Raw genomic sequence first — 22052 nt, forward strand, 5'->3', positions numbered from 1 at the left:
AATACAATTGCGTTTTTCTATTTTTTAAAGGGTCCACCTAAGTTCGCCTTATGCTGTCCATCTCTTCATCTATTAATGCTGTTTTTCTGGGCTTGTAAATAGCTCACTTTATATCGTAATGCATTGAACGCAATTGAACTTTAACCCTGTTTTGCTGCCAGTCAACCATATGGACCTGAAAGAATGGGCCTTCACTACCTGTGATCGCAAGTGAGTGGTGAACTGTTTCGTTGTTTTCATTTCGACATGACATAGGTAATTGCCTGTCTTAGATCTTTAAAAGAGAATAGAGACTTTATTTTTTTATAGATTGCTATGTAGTTCGGTACTTATAGACATTTACATTATGTAAATATTTTTTTGAGTATTATTAAGTATTAGATTTATGATTTAAGCAAAGATCTCTTTTTTTATTGTTTGTAAGTGAAGTTACGATTTTTAGATTTTATTTAGAGTAGGTATCGACTTTTTATTTTTTGATTCTTTGATTAACTATTCAATTCATTTTTTTTTTGAGTTAATAAGAGTTATATTCGTTCACTTACATTTCGTATTTTTTTAGTTTTACTGTGTTGGTGAATACACCCAGCTATATACAGTAATAATTACATATGTATTCGAGGATTGTTTGTTTCGCCAACATTTATTTTACAGATTAACTGTTTAATTTTTTTGGATGCTTAATTTTGTTGTTGGCGATCTTACACTGCATATGTACGTATTGTGTAAATATTGAGATTTCGTTGAGAATTTTAATAAATGTTTTATTAAAGTATACGATGTCGCAGTTTATTTGATTATTTTTTACAGCTCAAGACTAGAACATTGTTGTTTTGTCGTAGCAGTGTTGCTAATTTTTCTATTGTGTTATGTTTCGTTAATTATTCCTTTGAGGATTTAGAGGTAAAATCCCAGGCGCCCAATTTAGTTTATGTATTCAGTACTCAGTATTCTCGTTTTATTTGAGCCCAAGTGTCAAACCATCAGTTAATTGTTATCTATCCATCTTTTGTCTATTGTCTTTCGAGTAGCCCTATTCACGTATCATTATCTATTTATTTAACTACATTAAACGCCTAGAAAGCCATCCAAATGCCCTGGCAATAAACTTGCTTGATAATAGTCAACAAACTCACAGACTAAAACGTAAAAATCCACTGGACCTTATTTATAATTAAGTTTTATAACTCACCGTAATTGGGTTTATGTTTTAGATATATGTATTGTTTGTAAATGTAAAATGTATGTTTGTATGTAGCATATTATCGGAATGTCATGTTTGTTCCATACTAGAGGTCCAGTCATTGGACTGACATCTCTAACGTCAATTTTTTTACTTCAAATCCCAAAGAAGCTTATTGTTAGAATGTTTTATAACTATCAGATTGCTGAATAAACGTTTCAAAAAAAAATTTATTTAACATCTTTCATTGAAACAGAAGCCCAAAGAACCACGCCCACATCTCTTCCGACTGAGCAGCGTGGCCTTTGTTTCGTCAATGTAAGCGATTGGACCTTTCCATCTTCGGTCATTCCTTATTCCATCTAAGGATAATATCGTCCTGATCCTTCTGGTTCAGCTTCCATGACCTCTTATCCATCCGATCGTTATAAAGCCTCTCAATGAATAGCTTGAGGAGCGGGGGCTGTTTGTCTCAAGTTGGACATTCAGAATTATATCTGTATTCTTTAATTTAATAATTTCCATAGATTCTAATAAAGATAGCTCAAGACCTTTATTTTAACCCTCGGTTAGGCGCGTGGTCTACAATCGTAGACCACTCTCCTTTAAGTGGTCGCAAATTGCATAAAACTGCACATACGCCTCCATCCCGCTTAGTAGCTGTCACTAATACTTCCAACTTACTTTTCAGTTTGCTAAACGCCGCTGATCTGTTTGCATTATTTTTTTACCATTATTCAAAGAGTACTGGTCTACATCCGTAGACCACGCGACTAAGCGCGTTCCAGTTTTTAGTTGTATATATAAAGCTAATATGTAGCCTGCTGTGTATATAAAGCTAATAACATAAATAAAAATGTTTCAAGAAGCGACTTCATTGAAAACTTGGAATGGGAACTAATCAAACAGCAAATTGAATATGGATTAACTATGCCTTCCCAGCTAAAAGAACTTAGATGACGAGCTCGCGTACTGCTCGGAGTTCAAGAAGTCGTACCCCGTTCCCCTAATATTCCAACAAATTACGTGGGACGATGTTGTATTTGTGCATGAATTTGAAATATGTCAACAAGAAGGGCATGCCAAAGATGTGACGCATTCAAGGATCATTTTGGGGATATTTGCACTGAATGTTTGACGGACTAAAATTGTGCCACTTTGACCATTTAATAGTTTTGTTCTTTTTTTACTTTTCAGTTCTATTCTTTATTATTTATCCCTATTGGTCATTCTATAAGTTCAAAGATAAAAAATATTTGTGTTTTTTACTAAATTGAGCTTATTTTTGTGACCATTTTCATTTACTTGCGAATAAAGACCCAAAAAATCATGACCTCGTTTTTAATTTTACCACTGTCAAAATGAGAAAAGCCAAGGAAAAAAACATATCTAATATCAAAGTGCGAACATAAATAAACATGTTATTAACCACTAATTTGTTAATTTTGTCAAAATCCGGTATTATACGACAAAAGCTATTGGTCTACAATCGTAGACCACGCGCCTAAGCTTGTCAGCAATAACGACGCGCCTAACGTAGGGTTAAATATGAAGAATTTCTTTATTATTGAAAGCCCTTTTATGTTCTGCTATACGTTTGTCAAAGGTTCTGCCAGTTTGACCGATGTAAGTTTTTTTGACAGCCACCACATGTCAGTTTGTATACACAACTCTGTAATTGATTTTTCTTTTGGCTCTTATTGTTCTTAATGTATTTGCCTAAGTTGTTGTTTGTTCTGAAAGCTAGTGTTATTCCTTTCTTTTTTACGTATCTGGCTATTTTTGTTGATATCTTGCCTATATATGTGATAGATCAGAAGGTACTGGGTTTTTCCTGTGGTGGTGGGAAGAATAATTTAACGGCTTTTTTATGCAGTTTTTGGATTAACATTTTGTTAACTGTTTGTTCATTGTACCCATTGTTTACTGCTATTTGCTTAATGATTTGCTCAATTTTACCTCGAAGTTATTTTTTGACATGAGAATTTCTGTCAATCTACAATTAGGGTTGATACCGCCTTAAATAATCAAAATAAAATGTAATTTTGAACTCAGATCTTGAGATAATTATAGTAATTATTTCTTTGTTTCATTCCTAATTTAAATCAAATCTCAGCTTTTGTAATTTCTGTGCTCAGTCGTACTTTCAATTGTCTTGTGAGGTAATGAAATTCTTACACCATCGATTTTAGAGAAATAACTAAGAGGAAAAGTTGGGAAAAAATATAAAAATAATTTTGAGATGTCGTGTATGTACTTTTGAAAAGCATATTGAAAAACTACACAACAATTTGGTCACACTATTTTGCTATTAGTAAAATTTATTTCAACTATAATATTAACACAGCTACCACCGAAACAAGTGATAAAGTAAAACATATTAACTAAAACGCTTCATCGTTAAAACTTTTTGTAAAATTAACTTTACTAATAACAAAAATTCGACAAAGTAACACTCCACGTACACAATATTTAAAACCAAATTAAAACCACATTCGTACTAAACAACTTACCTATCCTTCGCTAGTTCCTCATTTGCGGAACTTCTTCCAGAATGTACCGAAGCTCGATCCTCTCCCCCATATGACGCAGAATGGCTAGTAGCTTGTTGGTAGTACTTTCTATACCATTCCGCGTACGCTTGAGGATTGGTACGTCTTAGATTTTCATAGTACTGATATTGTTGGTAGTACGGATTAAACGGATCATAAGAATAACCCTAAAATAATAATATGTTAATGCACTGGAAAGATGAGGAGAATAAGGTTCAACCATGAGTTACCAGCCGTTATATCAATATTGCAAAGAACCCTCTATAGCAAATTATGTAAAAATAGAACAGACTGCGGTGGTCAGGTCACCTTATAAGAATGGATAATAACAGAACACCTAGTAGAACGCTTAGTGGAACTATGGTAGGATGTCAGCCAGTAGGAACACCAAGGAAGAGGTGGATAGACGAAGTTAGTAGCGATACTAAAGAGATATTGAGAATTGATAACTGGAGGAAAGCATCCAGGGGCAGAGATACTTGGAGGCGGATGATGGGGGAGGACAAGGCCCGACTTAGGCTGTAGCGCCTTAGGAGAGAAAGAGAGGTAACCGCAAAATACAACTACTCACCATTTTCACATGAGTAATGACTGGAAAGTTTTTTAATATAGTAACTAATATATAAGCAAATTGTCGAAGAATGCCAATAACATAGTAACAGGCAGATGCAAAAAAAAACATTATCTTGTCACATATTGCTTACAAGCCTACAATTAATATATTTTCCTTACTTGATAATTATATGCATCCCTAGGATCTCTTCTCGATCGATATTTTTCTCTTTCTCTATCTCTATTTCTTCTATCACGATCCTGATCTTTGTCTCTGGCCCTGTAGGATTCATGTAGGGAGTCTGATCTGCTGGATGGCCTAGATCTTTGTTCATTTTCATAATCGTCGCCGTACCTAAAAAAAAAAAAAATACATTCGGTTAACGAAGAAGACGAATTTGAGAGCCTTGGGCCCCACAATGGCGCCCAACGTGGGGCACCAATATGTAACATTTTAATAATATGTAATTTTACAATAACACTTCCATTTGTATGTGACAATATAATCGTTACAAGCTTTATGCAGAATTATATTTTATGTAATGCAAATAAAAACAGAATAATATACAATATCAAACGTTACATCTTAAAAATGTTTTAATAATTGAGCAAACTCTTTAAACAATTTAGATATTACAAAATTGCAATATTACCTGCTTCCATAGTAGTAATCTCTTCTATTATAATCTCGTGGATCTCTCTCCATTCGACGCCTTTCTTTTTCCTTGTCCTTGCGCAAACTGTTATATTTCCTATCATAGTCCCTATCCCATTCATCAAAACCTTTCTCCTTTTCCTTATCACTGTAATAATCGGTATCGTCTTCATATCGTCGATCTCTGTATCTTCGCCTCTCATACTTTTTATCTCTGAAATAAACAAAGATAGAATTATGAAATATTTTAAACAATGTAAAAATTAAAAAGTAAAATAATCAGTGATACTAATAAAAATTAAGACTGAAGACAATAAAAATGGAATGGAAGAGAGAAAAAAGAAAATCATTTGGAATATACTTCATATACGGCACTCTCCTCAGTGCAATTTTTTTTGTTAATGTGTTTTGGGTTTTGAGTTTGAAATGAGAAAACTGGAACACTTTAATACGAAGAATTTAATGGAAATAAACCTAAAGAAAACTGAATACCTGACAACGGAGAATACAGAAATAAACCAGCTGGAAATAGATGAAGGTAAACAAATCAAAGGAACAGACAAGTAAAAGTATTTAGGTTTCATAATATCCAACAAAAGAACAATTGAAGAATATATAAAAAATAGAATAGGACAAACAAGGGACTGTATACGAAAATTGAACCGAGTATTGTGGAAAAAGAACATCAGTATAAAAAGAAAAAGAGGAATATATAACAGTAAGACAAGAAGTATGGGACTTATGGGTGTGAAAATTGGATAAAAAATAAAAAATCCAAAAACAAAATAAGAGCAACATAAATTGGAGTTCTTAAGGAGAAGATGAAGAGTAACAGGAAGAGATTAGAAAAGAATGGGAATAAACTTAGATATAATGGACTACATAGAAGAGAAGAGATTAACCTGGTACGGATGTTAGAAGAGCACACAAAAACATTGGATAAACAGAATAACAGAGTAGAGCCCGATAGGAATAAGGAAGAGAGGCAGACCTCGAAGATCTTTCAGAGATAAAGTGGACGAAGCAATGGAAAGAAGAAATCTGCAGGAAGGGGACTAGCAAAACAGAAAGAACTGGAGAGAACGGTTGAGGTGAACTGGAGAGAACGGAATACAGTGAAAACTGTAGAAATCCTTAGTATGTATATATGTATGTTTTGTTATCACTAAAATAAGTACAATACATACCTGTAGTTATCAGGACTGTACCTCTCCCGATCTCTTCTACTCTTATCTCTATCCTTCTCTCGGTCCCGATCCCTTTCTCTATCTCGATCCCGTTTAGTAGTTCGTTCAGCAGATTTTTTATCTCTAGAAGGACCTCTTGGTGGTTTCCTCGATTCTCTATCACTATCACTACTTTCTTGCCTACTTTGTCTCCTCGGAACAGGATCAGGTAAACTATTATTAGAAACGTGACCGTCGGTCAAATTTTCTCCGACCGTCATATTTCTTACGGAATTAGTAATATTCGATATTTCTTGCTCCTGGGGTTCCCCTTCGATAGAATCGCGTCTCTTGTTATCGGGTTCCACGCTGGAACTTCGGGTCGGTACGTTGGTTCCATTTTCAAGACGGGCGCGACTAATATCTAAAACAAAATATATACTGGCTTTTAAATGTAATAAAATTAAAGTTTAAAAAAATGAGGTTATATGAAACGACTTACTAAAGGATATACCGTCTTACAATGCATGACTTATTAATAATATTGTTAATCTTCTTTGAAATAACTTTATTCAAACACAATCAATATTACAACAACTTTTACAACTTTAACATAATGAAAATCAAATACAACTGTTCTATAAACTGTCAACTCTTTATGTTTACACAGGGTGTCCAGAAACTCTACCGACAAACGAAGATAGGAATAATTTTAAGACAATTTAACCCAATTCGCCCAGTCCGAAAATGCTTCCTAAGGGAGCTAGAGCCCTTTGAAAGATGGCATCTTGTAATTAGTTTTTCTTAAATGCCTCTAGAACGCTTCTCTTTAGAAAAACAAAAAATTGTACGCATATTTACCTTCCAGAGATAAATCGATTCTATCCATTGCGAATTTCTAGTACCGGTCATAGGCGTCCGTTTTGGGTAGGGCAACGGTTATTTTATCGCATAACTTTTTTGTCTTTAATTTTTAAGCATTTTTGACTCTGGATTATTACATTGTGAGGTATTCTAGTACTAAAGGGTACTCTTGATTTAAGTCCATCGAATACACCGTTTTCTAGAAAAATCTTTGATTTTTTTTGTTTTAAAAAAAAACTATTTAGAAGAACGAAAACAGGTACGTTTATTTATATTTCAGAGATGAATCGCTTTCGTTAATTGCGAATTTCTAGTACCGGTCTTTGTCTTTAATTTTTAAGCATTTTTGACACTACATTAGATTATTAAATTATAAGGTATTCTAGTACTAAAAGTTACTCTTGCTTTAAGTTGGTAAAATACACCGTTTTTCTTTGAAATTAAAAAAAAATTCGAATTCAAAAAACGAAAAATTTTCAAATCGATTTTTCTAGAAAACGGCGCGCCCTACCGACTTAAAGCAAGACTACCTTTTAGTACTAGAATACCCCACTATTTAATAATCCACAGTCAAAAATGCTGAAAACTTGAAGACAAAAAATTTATGCAATAAAATGACCGTTGCCCTACCCAAAACGGACGCCTATGACTGGTACTAGAAATTTGCAATGGATGGAATCGATTTATTTCTGGAAGGTAAATATGCGTACAAATTTTTGTTTTTCTAAATAGAAGCGTTCTGGAGTAATGTAATAAAAACTAATTACAAGACGCCATCTTCAAAGAGCTCTAGCTCTCTTAGGAAGCATTTTCGGACTAGGTGAATTGGGTTAAATTGTCATAAAATTATCTGAGGAATCTCCTGTCTTCGTTTGTCGGTAGAGTTTCTGGACACCCTGTATACATTTTCTGGCATTCTAGACGTCACTAGACATTTCTGCGTTTTTCGATGATATCTCCAATATTCTTCAACCTAATACTACTTAACCTCCAACCTAACTGTCGAAACAATGTTGTTCTGTATTCACTGCAGTCTTTAGCGTTTGTATTTTTAGAGATAGCACTAAAGGCGAAGATTAACCATTGTTTCGGTATTGTACACTGTGTTAAACAAGTCTACTACAATATCTAACGTTTCATCATTTATGCATGTTAAGCTTTCTTATGGAATTTGGACTGGACCTAGTGGTTTACCATTTTGCTGTTTTTAATGCCATTTTAATTTCCTCTTTTAACATCTCTAAAACCATACCATCTATTTCTGCTTCCATCTGCTCTGTTATATTGTCTTTGAACCACTCATTTATGTATTCTGTCCATCTTTTCACTTTCTCGTTAATATTCAACCAAGATTTTGATTTGTATCTTTCAGTATTCCCAGTTTTCTTTTTCTATTGTTGCGAGATGCGTTGTCATATGAGTGGGTTCCTTAATTTACTTCTATCGATTTGTGCATGTGTTTTTCCACGATTGATCTTATCTATTTATTATTCTCTCAAAACTTTTTCTTTCTTTGAGTTACGTTGACGTAAAGTTTTCTGGCGGTATCACGTACCTAATGTCAGTGTTTGCGCTTCTATAGTTAAAAGCAGTCAGTTCAGTATTCTTTCGCTATTAGTATGGCAGTAATTCCATCCAGTTATTCTACTTTCAACATTATTTTACTAAGTTTTAGTTACCAATACTGAAGTGTTTTTGTAATTCGGTTTATAAAGGATTGTGTAGTAATCTCTAGAATTTTTTAATAGTAAGCATGCGTTCATAATTTTCTTGAAAAAATAAAGTTTTTTTCTATTTGGAGCAATATTTTATTCTACAGCAGTGTGAAGAATATATAGCGATACGCTTTAATTACTATTTTTGCTAATTTTAATAATTTTTCTCAAAACGAAATAATATGGGTCATATAAAAGTCACAGTTAATATAGAAACCAGATGCTAAGAAAAACACGGTTTTACGAAACGAAATGCATCCCTAACCATATGTTTTTGGTTTGTTCAGTTTAACAAACTGAATTCCCCATAAATTAATTACCATATCAGACCATTATGTCAACAACTCACTCTGGACATGCATTCGTTTTAAAACTGCAAAAGTGTTTCTGTTTTTATACGCCAGATCTAAATAATTTATTGCCCATCTGGTCAGAGGGTAGAAACACAAACAGATTAGCGTCTGTGGCTTTCTTAACAGTCTCTTCACAGCATGCGAACCACGCGGACACGCCCGCACTCTCGCTAACAATCGACCCTCTTCCGAGATCTAAGCAAAACACCTTTTTGTTACCAAAATAAATAAGTATTTTACTGTTCGTCGTTAACTTATTTTTATTATTTTTAATTAATTCCGTCAACTCACACCTACCGGAATAAATAATTCCGTATTTGATGTAAAAAACAAATACAGCAATATAAGATAAATTCACATTGAAAACAAAGGAGAATAGGCAGCGGTATTGACATACCGTTTGCCAGAGTCTACGTCTTGAAACGTCCAAGTCAGTAGTTAAGGGTTAAGCATTTTATCGTTTCCGTTCCTTCATAAACTGATTTTCACTAAGAAATATAAAAATATAAAGAAGAACCCTTACTATTGGCAGATGGTTGACTAGCGATGGGATTATTTACAGCAGGGGGAGTGTCTGCCCCGATAGTTGCCGATCTAGGTTGAGAAGTATGCTGAGTTAGTTGACTGAATTCTGGTTCGGATTCATTATCCTCCCTATTTTGCTGTTGAATTCGTAACGACGACTCTGGAGAACTAGATTCACCTGGAATCATTCTGCGCAAACCTTCGGGAGGACCAGAGGTATCGAATTGAGAGCTGTAAACAAAATGTTGATTGTATTTTATGTTTATTACATTAAAAGGACAACGCACACATCTTATGGAAAATGTCATGTCACTCAAATATAATAAAATTTAAATGAATAGATTCGTCTCGAAATTTCAATCGTGTCATATCAGTGCGTCAACTCTGAATTTTGATTAATAACGGCGTAAATCGATAAAAATAAATATAAAATCAAATGGCTGTGTACGTGAGCCAGAGAGAGAAAAGAGATTTTGTGAATCGGCACTTCATAAATCTTAAAATAATGAAATGATTGTAATTTCGAGATTGTAATCTATTCATGTAAATTCTATTGTATTTGAGTGGCATTACATTTTTCATAAGATGTGTGCGGTATCCTTTCTCTAAACAAAGAATAAAGGGACGATAGAACATTAATAAACAGATTACTTACAGTAAATCAACATTTTGGGCAACCGTTCCCAAAGTAGTAGGAGCTGCAGATTCCGTTTGACCTAATACCATTCTGCTAAGGCCTGGTGGTGGTTCATCAGTAAAATTAGGAACATTACTAGTAGGTTCAGCTTGCTCCAGCTGTCCGGGTACCATCCGTCTAAGACCTGGAGGCGGATAAGCATCCGTGATATTTTCAAGCCCCTCTTGATCGTAAATTTGCTGATCTTCTCGCTCCGATGTTTGTTCATTCTGTAATAAGGCCAAATTTTGATTGTTATAATAAATAAATAATATGGTCAAAGCTTAAAAAATTAAACAGTAACTCGCAGATTAAAAATTTAACGTACTAAGGCAAACAAATGCAACACCTAGAAGGACAAATATTTTTTTATGGAAGTACACATTATAATACTTTTATTATTTTATAACATTATAAACTTTGTCAAAAATTTACGTCATTGCCATTTATGTCAAAAAATTAATAATGAGTGCCCCTCCTTGATTTTCTATACACTCAGTTACTCTATGTAACGCGATGTAAATCATATATCCCGATGTTACCACTTTTAATAGTGTGCTAGTGGCATCTACTAATCAGAACGCACTGAAGATGATCTGATTCGGATCGAAAACGTTTTGCAATCCGTTTGGATGACATTTTAATAGTTTTTAATAAACTTTTTATACCAATATACAAATCGAAGTTTTGTACTTCTGTATGAAGAATATTATAATGTATACTTCCATAAATAAATATTAAAAAAACATTTTGTCCTTCTAGGTGTCACATTTTTCTGGCCATGAGTTAGTGGTAGTCCAAGTAATGAAGCTTAAAATAGGACAAAACCGCGCAATTTTTACAGAATGACTAGATTTGCTTGAAAATTTGAAAATAAGTAGTGGATAGTCCAAGGATCAAAATCTATATGACGCCGAAAGGCGCTTTTACCATGGGGGTGGTTGCTACCCCATGTCGGGGGTGGAAATTTTTTATTATATTTTGACCACAAAAGTTGGTAAAAACATTCATTCTAAGCAAAAAACGTTCTATACATTTTTGTGATAAAATTAATAGTTTTTAATTTATTCGCTATCGAAAGTGTTAATTAGTTTTATATCGAAAAAATCAATGTTTTAATCAGTTTTCTGCAAATAACTCAAAAAGTTTTCGTTTTATCAAAACAACTTTGCTTAACAAAAATGTACCTATTGAAAAATCAACAAAACCGTTTTTTTTTTTAATTTTCTTTAAGACCAATAGTAATCGAGCTATACTTTATTATATGTTAGCTCTTCTTCGTCAAATGCTAAACATTGTAGTTTCAAAGTCAAAAGACGGGAAAACTATGCATTTTTCGAGGATAACTTGTTTAAACTAATTTGAAGAATTTAAAAATATCTATCTCCAGAAATAAAAAGTTATGAGCTCAAAAATTAAGTGACATAATGAAAAGAATGTCAGTCCCTATTTTTTTAAGCGAAAAAGTGATCGGAAACAAACCCCTAATCACCACCCTAATTAAAATTAGTCATTGACCTATTTGGTCTTCTTTATTTATGTATTATTAAGGGGGAGGGGTATGGTTTGAAATCAACAAATCAAGCACATTTTTGTGAATTCTTTTTGAAGCTATGGTACAATTATTTTATTTTTAAATTAAATAAGCATATTAAGTACAATTCAAAGAATATTTAGAAAAAAATTCAATCCAAAATATTGAAAAATAAGCCATTGGTGACAAATTTTGACAGGCAGTTCACAAAAAAATGGATTTTGCGGTGGACATCACAACTCGACACTTGATCATACGAAACAAAAAATTCAAAAACATTTAATTAGCTTATAAGTTTCGCGAGGTCACAACGTTGAGTTTTTTTATTTTTAATGATTTTTGAATTTTTGGTAACACTCAGAAATCAAAAAAATGAAATTTTTGGTAAAATTTTTGTGAAAATCAACAGATTTATTATTATTGAACAAAAAATAAGCAAAAAAAGAAAAATATCTCCACGTTGTTACCTCATGAAATGTCTAAAGAAAACATGTGCAAAATATGAGGTAGATCAGCCGAGTAGTTTTTCAGTTACAATGTCCACCGCATTTGAAAAAGCAGTTTTGAGAAAAATGCGTTTAAAGTTTTGACAACTGCATCTTCATCTTCTTATTTGTCTGCCAAATCGTGAAGTGATGCACATTGGAATATGTTTTTTGAATCGAGGAGTAATCTACAAAAGAGAAGGCGAACAGTTGTTTAACGTTTCTCACTACGCTCAAGCGTGCTGGCGCGAAATCGCGGCAAAGCGAGTCGAAGGTAGGGATATTCAACATCCTGTATCTCTGGTAATTTTAATCCGATTATTTTGAAATTTTCATAGAGTATTCTTGAAAGTATGCACTTTTATTTGAAATAATAAAAATTTTTTAAATATTTCAAACCATACCCCTCCTTAATAGGTCCTAGAAGTTTGACCGGCTTAAAATTATTAGTTTTTAAAAAAATGGAGTCAAAAGCGAATATCCAATTTTTGGAGTTTGGTAAAAAAATCCCTTTTCTTCAGAATAGAAAGATTATCATTAGAGATACGAAAAAATGTTTAATTATAAAATTGTAGCTTATATAATTCCCAAGAACTTGGTTTGCAAAAATTTTTTCTGCGGTAAAAATTGAGTGAGCTATTGACAATTAAAACTTGTGCAAAAACCACCTTTACCAATCCTTAATTTTTGGGATTTTAAAAGGATTTAGTATTAATAGCCTTATAGATCTTGTAAAAACCTACAAAATTCTTTTTTACCAAACTTTCTAAGATAAAAATTAAAAAGGTTACGGTTAAAAAATCAATATATTTTTTTGAAAAAAAAAAAAGGAGATATCCAATTGGAAGCATAATAATGTAAGTTACCGGTATTTTTAGTCATTGACCTTATTCATTTTTCATTATTTATTATTAATAGATTCTAGAAGTTTGACTGGCTTAAAATGATCAGTTTTTAAAAAACTGAAGTTAAAAGCGAATAACGACTTTTTATAGTTCGGTAAAAAAATGCCATTTTTTTTTCAGAATAGAAAGTTTAGCATCAGATATACGAAAAAATGATTTAATATGAAATTGTAGGTTATTTTATTCCTAAGACCTTGGTTTGAAAAAATTTTTTCTACGGCAAAAATTGAGTGAATGGTAAATGAGTATATATCGAAAAACCTTGATTTTTTCGATATAAAACTAACACTTTCGATAGCGAATAAATCGAAAACTATTAATTGTATCAAAAAAAGAACATTTTTTGCTTAGAATGAATGTTTTTATTAACTTTTGATGTCAAAATATAATGAAAAATTACCACCCCCTTGGTAAAAGCGTCTTTCGGTATCATATAGATTTTGATCTTTGGACTATCCACTACTTATTCTCAAATTTTCAAGCAAATCGATCCATTCTGTAAAAATTGCGAGATGAAAAGCTCTGGTTCCTGGACTAAGTATAATATAATATTATTACGATTCATAAAATATAAATTTCATGAACAAAATAATAACGTTTGCAACATTTTGCAAGAATAATTTAATTTCTTCTAGTTTAAGTAAAAATGCCATACGGTATTATTATTATCAACAAGCAAAAAGATAACTTACCATTCGATCGTTGTAATTTACTTCTGATAGTTGACCAGTTTCTAGATATTGATTTCTATCATTCATAGGTGCTTCATTATTATCTAATTTATGACCAAGTTTTATCTTTTGTACAGATTGGGAATGATCAGGATCCGACATTGCTATCGGCTCAGAACTATCGGCATTTTCAAGATTGATCTAATAAAAAAATACTCTTGAATATTTCATAAATTTTTTTTTCTAAGAGGCTACAGTAGCGATCAACAGGTAGCAACAAACGCGTTCCAATATTGCGGCTCTAATTTTAAATATTTTGTCGAGATATTTGGCGCACATATTCGTAATATAATAAAGAATGGCGGTACAGAGCCCAATTTCAGAAATATGTTAGTACGTGGAAATTACTCTATAACTAAATAAAATATTGAAAAAAGGAGCCTGTACCGTCATTAAGAAGAAAAATAAACTTTCTTCAAATAAACTTTTTTATCCCTTGCCTAGATTTTGTGTAATCTTGGAACTACTAAAATTTTTTATTTCTAACAAGAAATCGAACATATTGTAACTAAATAACTAATTAGGCAACATAGCGAAATTATCACTGTCATTTTGACAAACCTGCGTCAGATTTTCTCTAATCCTAATCTGTTCTTGTCATCTTTATCGATATCTGTTCAGTGCAGTAGTGTGTTAATTTAAGAATTCGTTATTGTTGTTTCATAGGCAAGTAGTGTTTATTGATAGTTAATTTATTAGATATTTGTTGTTGTATAAGTCGTTGGCCTCTTTGAAAGGAGAGATTGTTGTTAATTGTGAGTTTTAGTTATATGTAGGTAAGTATATTTTATGTAAAAATATTTTGAATTCTAATGCGAGTATATAAAGTTTCAGGAGGATTTTTTATTCTAAAAGTATTATTAATAGTTTAACAAAATGGAAAAAGTGAATCAAACGAAAAATAAAGTGAAACCTTCCAAGAAAAAGCCCATTAAAAACAGTGCCAAAATTATGCGAAAATCGAAATTTGTTTCGCTTCACAACAAAAAATGATTATTTATTATTGTTTTATTATTAGATATTTCATGCAAATACCTTTCAAATACCTATCTTAACATAAAATTTTCACCCATTTTGGTTTATTTTTATAAATATCTATTTATTAATAATAAAATCGTTTTCTATTACTTCCATTTAGCGCGACTATGATATTGTCAAAATATTAATCTTAGATAATGTCAAAGATTACCACTGTTGCCAAAGTTTATGATACTATCTCCCGAAATTATATTTTGTTGCTACCTGTTGATCGCTACTGTTTACTCTTAATGGCACTGGCAAAACCAAAAGGCCAAAAAACAACAGCTACAAATAAACATATTTACAACAAAACTGAAAACGCCTGTACCTCCGTAGCGTATCTGTAGTATATTGAAGGACAATAAAAAAATTAGAAAATTAAAAAAATGTTATATGTATGACTTAGGCTTACATTACATTAGCTGATATTATACCTATTAATGACCACAACTTCAAAGTAGTAAAAGAGTTTAAATATCACATAGGAAAAGAATCACAAAAGACAATCACAAAGGAAAAAAGGTCCCAGAAAGGATAGCTGCGGGGAATAGATCATTATACTTCCTATCATCATTACTAAGATCTGAGCTGCTAAAAAGACAGTCTAAGTTAAGTGAGACATGGACTCTACATCAACGGGAAATAAATAAACTGCTGGTATTTGAAAGGAAGGTTCTCATAATAGCTTTCGGTCCTCAAAGAGATGAATTGAGGGGAGAGTGAAAAAGGTGCCGCAATGCTGAATTGGTGACTCTGTATGGTACTGAAAACATCGTCAGATATATAAAGCTAACCGGATTAGATGGACAGGTCATGTGGTAAGATCAAAGGAAGACAGAGTGTTAAAAATAGTGTTTTTTCAGAGACCAAACGGTAGAAGATCAGTAGGCCGTCCCAGAAAAAGATGGAAAGATAACGTTGAAACAAATTTATCTAGGACTGGGGTCCAACAATGGAAAGTTGAACATCGTAGAAGATGGACGGTTATAGTGGATGCGGCAAATACTCACCCCGAGTTGTAAAGCCAGTCAAGAAGAAGAAGAACATGTAACACACTCACCTGTTGATTGTGAAATGTGGGTTGGTAAACATTTTGTCGGGTATCGGGCGGTGTAATATTTGAAGCTCTAAATCTACTTGCGGAAGTATGCGACAAGGTTGTTGTCCTCTTATACGGATTCCTCGGATCGTCTGCTATACTGGATGTTGGTAATGGAGGAGGTCCTTGAAGAGTTTTCGGTGATGGAGGTGTAGGATTCAATCTAACGTTCGACATCATTTCTTTAGTTTCATAGACGTCGTTTTTAACAGGTGGTTCATCTAAATTTTGTGCTATTAGATCGTGTCCTGAAAAAATATATAAATACGATGTTTAATTTAAATATATTAGTACATTTGATGACTGCCTTAACAACTCGCATTCGTCATCAAACTTTAAAAACCTTGTCAAACCAGTGGCATTGCATGACGTATTGGCTTAAAATTCCAAATAAAACTCAGTGCAACCGTGTAAAAGCTGTTGAATATTGCACTATCATCGATTTCTTAGCTATTATGAAAATTTTCAGATCTCTAGCTAGCCAGGAAGTATGTTTAAAATCGATTTATAAGTTTTTTCCCGGACAAAGTGACAAATAGGCAGACAACGAACAGGCGAAGTATATAAAAACATTTTAAAATAGTCAAAGCACTTTCATTCTAATGCTTCCTGAATTTACTTTAAAACGAAAATGAAATAGTTGACCTTACCTGATATAGGAGAATGACTAATTGTTGAGCTCCGACTCATCATATGGCTTTTATCACTTTCGGATGTATGTAGAATATCATCTGAAGATTCTTGCGACATTTGGGACTCTGTAGACCACTGGGGTGTTTCTAGTTTGCTTCTTTTTCCTGTTACAGTCAGATGGTCTTGAAGAGGATGTAATTTTGATATATCCGTATCCGTGTCAGATTTTGGAGAGATTTTAGCCACTAAACCAATTTTTGGAAATAACTCATGCGTATCTGTGGGTTCTTCATTCTTGACAGGATTTTTCGCCTCCTGAGCAGGCCAGTTCCATGTATCCAGATTTCCAAACGAACCATCTACAAGTAAAAAAAAATATATTTTGAAAATTTTTATTTTGTTTTTTGATAAGTAGGTAGGTATGTACTTAAATTTATAAATTTATTACTTTAGTTTACAACGGAATATGATTCGTAATACAGTTTTTCAATTATTTGTATGTTTTATCATTGCTTAAACGTTTCGACTATTAGCCATTTTCAATAAGCACAAGGTCGTACTTAAAATATCAGCTAATGGTACATTATTTATACAATAAATCAGTCAATTTATTAAATTGTGGTATATATTGGAGAGATCCTTGATGTCTGTCTTGTTATTTATACAATGTTGGTTTTTCTTTATGTGAATCATCTCCAATATACATCTTTTGTTATAGTTTTGTTCTTTTTCTAAAATCTGTACATCTGTACAAGTCAAAAGCATGTTATTTTCTATAGAATGTTTGGCTAAGGCTGTAGTATTTAATTTGTTGGTTTAACCCTTTAATGTAGATATTGGTCTGTTTGCTCAATGTATGTTGAATTGCAGTCTTTACAATTTACTTTATAAACAACATCCGACTGCTGATCTTTAGTAGCAATGGTTTAAATTTTGAAAAATATTTTCCGGGTGTTTTAGACGATTTATATCCAACTTTGATATCATATTTACAAATATTTTCGATATTTGTTCGTAGAATCCATTAATGAATGGATTGGGTATGTAATTTATGGTCGGGATAAGTTTGTTTGAGTTGGTGACATTACTATTATTATTGTTAGGTATAGTTTGGGTTTGTTTTAGACGTACTGGAATTAAATTGATTTTTGATAATGCACCCTTCTTTTTTTAATTAGACCGTTGTAAAAGTCAGGCGGGTTATTCTTTTTCTAAAATACCTTTTTTCAAAATTCTTGAATTTAAAAATAAAAATGTAATATTTGGACTTACCGGTTTGTCCTCCTGTTTGGTTAGGAGTGATGGTCGCTTGGGGAGTTGGCTGCACATTTGAATTGTCTTCATCCCCCCATGACCAATTCCAAGGGTCTTCTCCAGTCTGTTGCTGTCCACTCTGAGTTCCAGTTCCATAAACATTATTTTGGTTGTTCAATTGACTATATTGCACATTACTATAATGTTGTTGTTCATATCTAAAAGTTAAATAAATATAATTTAGGTTGTTTTCCATACAAATATGTACAAAGGACACATATCAGATAAATAGAAACATTTCAGCTGTCATGTATTGAAAATATTGAAAATTTCATTCTGTTTCAGAGGCATCCACCATCCTTTTACATATGTTTCACCCTATTGGGATCTTCAGAGAGGCCTGTAGTCTACTCTGAATCAAAACGAAAACCAACTGTCTTAGTAAGCAACAGAATGAAATATTAGCTATCGTTTATTTTCATTTTCTCTTAGTTTACCCCTATTGTGAGTATACGGAATCAACATTCAGTGGAATTTTACCTATAGACTAAGAGCCGCTATACGCTGTGAGCTCGTAGGTAGAGGGGATAATTAAGAATTCGCGAGCGCCAGTAGTGACAAGTTTGTAAACCTTCACTGGAAATTTGCTTTTTGACGTTCTGCATTAAGAGTTGCATATTATAGCTTTTAAATGTCTCACGAAAGTTGTTGTATTAAAGAGTGTCGAAATACTGGTTACAATAGTAACTGTGTATTCTACAACTTTCCTGTCGCTAAGCATAAGGTGATTTAACGATAAAAATGGATTGATGCAATTAGAAAAAAAGTAAGTAAACACAATTTTAATTTTAAAACGGTAGAAAAATTTGAGCTAAAGGATAAGTTAGCACACTCTCGAATTTTGACGGTTTCAATTTTACAATCCAATCCTGAAACAAAATTTGAATGCGTGAAGATAACGACCAATCACAGCAAACGTAGGATGCCGTTAACTGTCATTCATAAGTTAATATTTAAGAAGTAGGTATTATACTATAATTATATTAAATTATTATATTATATACTTTTTTGCAGAATAATTTCTTTCTAATATTAGTTGTCAACATAAACGTCAAAACGATAACCAAATTCTTAAAAATAATTATAATGAATAATAAATTCTGTACTTAGCTATTAATTATCGATTACAATCCAATTACTTCTTTACGTTGTAAATATTACACGATGAGAATTAAATAATAAGTTTTAAACAACTATTATTTGCTTTTCTACTGTCTTCTTTAAAATTCCGGCCGAAATAGGAACACTAGTCAACCGTTAGATGGCGATAGCAGCCATACCAGCGAAACTCACCGAGTATAGGCAACACTTTTTTCTTTCCAGAAAATTTCCGGTAAAAGTTATACTAGTAATCCTGTAGGTAGGTGGCGATACCAGCGAAACTCGGTGCGGATAGGTGAAATTTGCTAATCATTTTAGGCACCATAAGACTCTATAACTTAAATAGTAGAACGTAAAAGAAAACGTATGAACACTGTGCCGTCACTTTTAGTGGCACATGCGTCGACAGTGGCGCATCAAACTTTCCACTTATGGACGGAATAAATAAATTAACAGGTACCCTCCCTCACTCCCAGAATTCAATTCACCCTAGTCTACTAGATGAATTGACGAGTTGTGGAATGCAATCTTAGATTCCCCCTAGTCTGCTGCATTTATCGTTCGTTTGCTTTGCAAATTTTAGAAAGCACGGATTTAAGTTGCCACCGGAATATTGGTTCCAACGATAAAAGTTTTAGATTTTGGGATCTACAACTTCTCATTGTGTTAAAAATACATTTTTAGTTTCTTTAAAAAAATAGCTTACCCAGAGTTATTTTGGACATATCCCGTGTGTTGCTGATTTTGATACTGATGTTGATTATACTGACTGTTTTGATTGTATGAGAGAGGATTGTGTTGTTGTTGTTGCCAGTAATTCTGCTGGGGTGGATTGGTATTTTCTTGTTTCGGCACTGGTTGATACTGTGCATGTTGTTGTCCTTGATACCAATTGTTTTGGACTGGTTGGTTTTGCCATTGTGTCTAATACAAAAAACAAAAATCAATCAAAATTACTGCGTTAAGTTTTATAAAGTTTTTACAGCAAACAAATTATTATACAGTAAGACGCAAAAGTGTGGAATACATTTATTATTTCAGAAACAGACGACTTTTAACATATTCACTGCTACACTATTTGTTATATTTACGCTTGCCAGAAGCTAAGCCATTTTTCAAATAAAACTATTATTTTAATATTAAATAATAAATATTTATCGTTAGTAAGTCTATACAAAATGTTTTTTAATCTTTATTTTTCATGTCACACATGAGTGCCATGAGCATCTAGCCAAAACAGGTCAAATTAGTGTCGGCATGGCACGCAAAGGTGACACGTGCACTGAATGGGTTAAAAAAAATCTTAAAACACGTTAATCATTACGTCATCAGTGTTGGAGTCACGACGTAATCGACGATTTTTTTTAAATACAAGCCGACGTCATGGGATACCTCATTTGAAGGGTCTCCTAATCGCCTACTCACACTAATGGACAACGAATCAATAGCAATAATCACAAAGATACACAACAACATATACAACTCTGGAGAAATACCAACAGCATGGCTGAAGTCTGAGTTTATTGCACTTTCAAAAAAACCATCAGCCAAAAACTGCGAAGAATACTGTCTGAGAAGTTTCATGAGTCATTTCCTAAAAGTGTTCCTAAAGATAACTCAAAGAGCATTTACAAGCTGTGTGAAAGTAAAGATATTTCTACGAATTTTGCCCTCTAGGATGTACCAAAAAATAGAAGAACAGCTTGGTGATACACAGTTTGGATTCTGCAATAACCTTGGGACCAGAGAAGCACTGTTTAGTATTCAGGTATTTAGTTAAAGAAACGTGTCAATTAAGAGATTTTTATTCGTTTTTGTCCAGGTGAGTTAATTTAATGCAATGATTAGAACGTAAACAGTTTTGAGGTTATGTTTATTTTCAACCACTAAGGAATAAAAACCACCTGAGCAAAAACGAATAAAAATCTCTTAATTAACACGTTTCTTTAACGAAATACCTAAATGAAGTCTTATTTTGCCACACTTCTTCTTCTTTTTATGCAATCCACTAATGGATGTTCGCGGTCACGTTTGACCATTTTTCTCTATCCCTTGCAGTATGTATTAGGTCTCCTATGTTTTTTAGTCCTGTCCATTGTTTGACATTACGGAGCCATGACATTTTCTTCCTGCCCACTCCCTTTCTTCCTTCGATCTTTCCTTCAATTAAGGTTTGCAGAAACTGGTATCTTTCATTTCTAATTAGGTGCCCCAGGTATGCCGTTTTTCTCTGTTTAATTGTGCACATCAGTTGTCGTTCTGTACCAATTCTTCTCAGGATTCCTTCATTTGTTATTCTTGCGGTCCAGGGAACAAAGCACATAAATGAAAAATTCCTTATGACCATTTAACGTTACAAACAAAATTGTTTGGAGTCAATATAAGCTCCTCCCAATTTTGTGACGTCATAGGCTGTCCATTAGAGAGAACTAACAGTATCACCTATCTTGGTTGAATCTAAATGAGAACTGGGACATGAGTAAAGAAATTAGAATACGTATAGTGAAAGCCACGGCTGCATTCTTTAAGATAAAGAAACTTTTATGTGGAAACAACATTACTTTGAATCTTAAAATTAGATTAGTGAGATGTTGTGTTCTCTACTCTTTTGTACGGTGTCGAATGTTGGACTTTAACAGATACTCTTCTCAAGAAATTGGAAGCCTTTGAAATTTGGGTCTACCAGAGAATCCTACGAATAAGTTGGGTGGATAGAGTTCGTAACGAAGTTGTTTTGCACCGGATGGAAAAGTCCCGGAAGTCGTCAGAACAGTTAAAAATCGAAAACTTGAATATTTTGGCCATGTTAGGCGACACCCAGAGATATATAATATACTCCATTTAATATTACAAGGCAAGGTAGACGGAAGAAGAGGGGCAGGTCGAAGAAGAACATCATGGCTTAAAAACCTGAGAGAATGGTATAACAGATCCTCTGCATCCCTTTTCCGAGCTGCTGTTAACAAACTTACTATAGCCAATTTGATAG

At 33.0% G+C, this 22052-nt stretch overlaps 1 protein-coding gene across 8 annotated transcripts in view; it reads right to left on the reverse strand.

Moving 5' to 3' along the window:
* Positions 1-22052, reverse strand: part of LOC126886824 (protein transport protein Sec16B) — a 114759-nt gene that overhangs the window by 72402 nt on the left and 20305 nt on the right. For all 8 annotated transcript variants that reach the window (XM_050653891.1, XM_050653892.1, XM_050653897.1 and 5 more), the window contains exons 3-13: positions 19770-19987; positions 17921-18120; positions 16666-17007; positions 15977-16263; positions 13858-14037; positions 10221-10471; positions 9564-9796; positions 6130-6532; positions 4941-5156; positions 4468-4642; positions 3697-3902 (exon numbers count right to left, since the gene is read on the reverse strand). In XM_050653891.1, the coding sequence (XP_050509848.1) occupies positions 3697-3902; positions 4468-4642; positions 4941-5156; positions 6130-6532; positions 9564-9796; positions 10221-10471; positions 13858-14037; positions 15977-16263; positions 16666-17007; positions 17921-18120; positions 19770-19987 (2711 nt within the window). The remainder of the gene's footprint in view (positions 1-3696; positions 3903-4467; positions 4643-4940; positions 5157-6129; positions 6533-9563; positions 9797-10220; positions 10472-13857; positions 14038-15976; positions 16264-16665; positions 17008-17920; positions 18121-19769; positions 19988-22052) is intronic.

The sequence above is a fragment of the Diabrotica virgifera genome, chromosome 6, assembly GCF_917563875.1.
Source record: "Diabrotica virgifera virgifera chromosome 6, PGI_DIABVI_V3a".
Taxonomy (NCBI): domain Eukaryota; kingdom Metazoa; phylum Arthropoda; class Insecta; order Coleoptera; family Chrysomelidae; genus Diabrotica; species Diabrotica virgifera.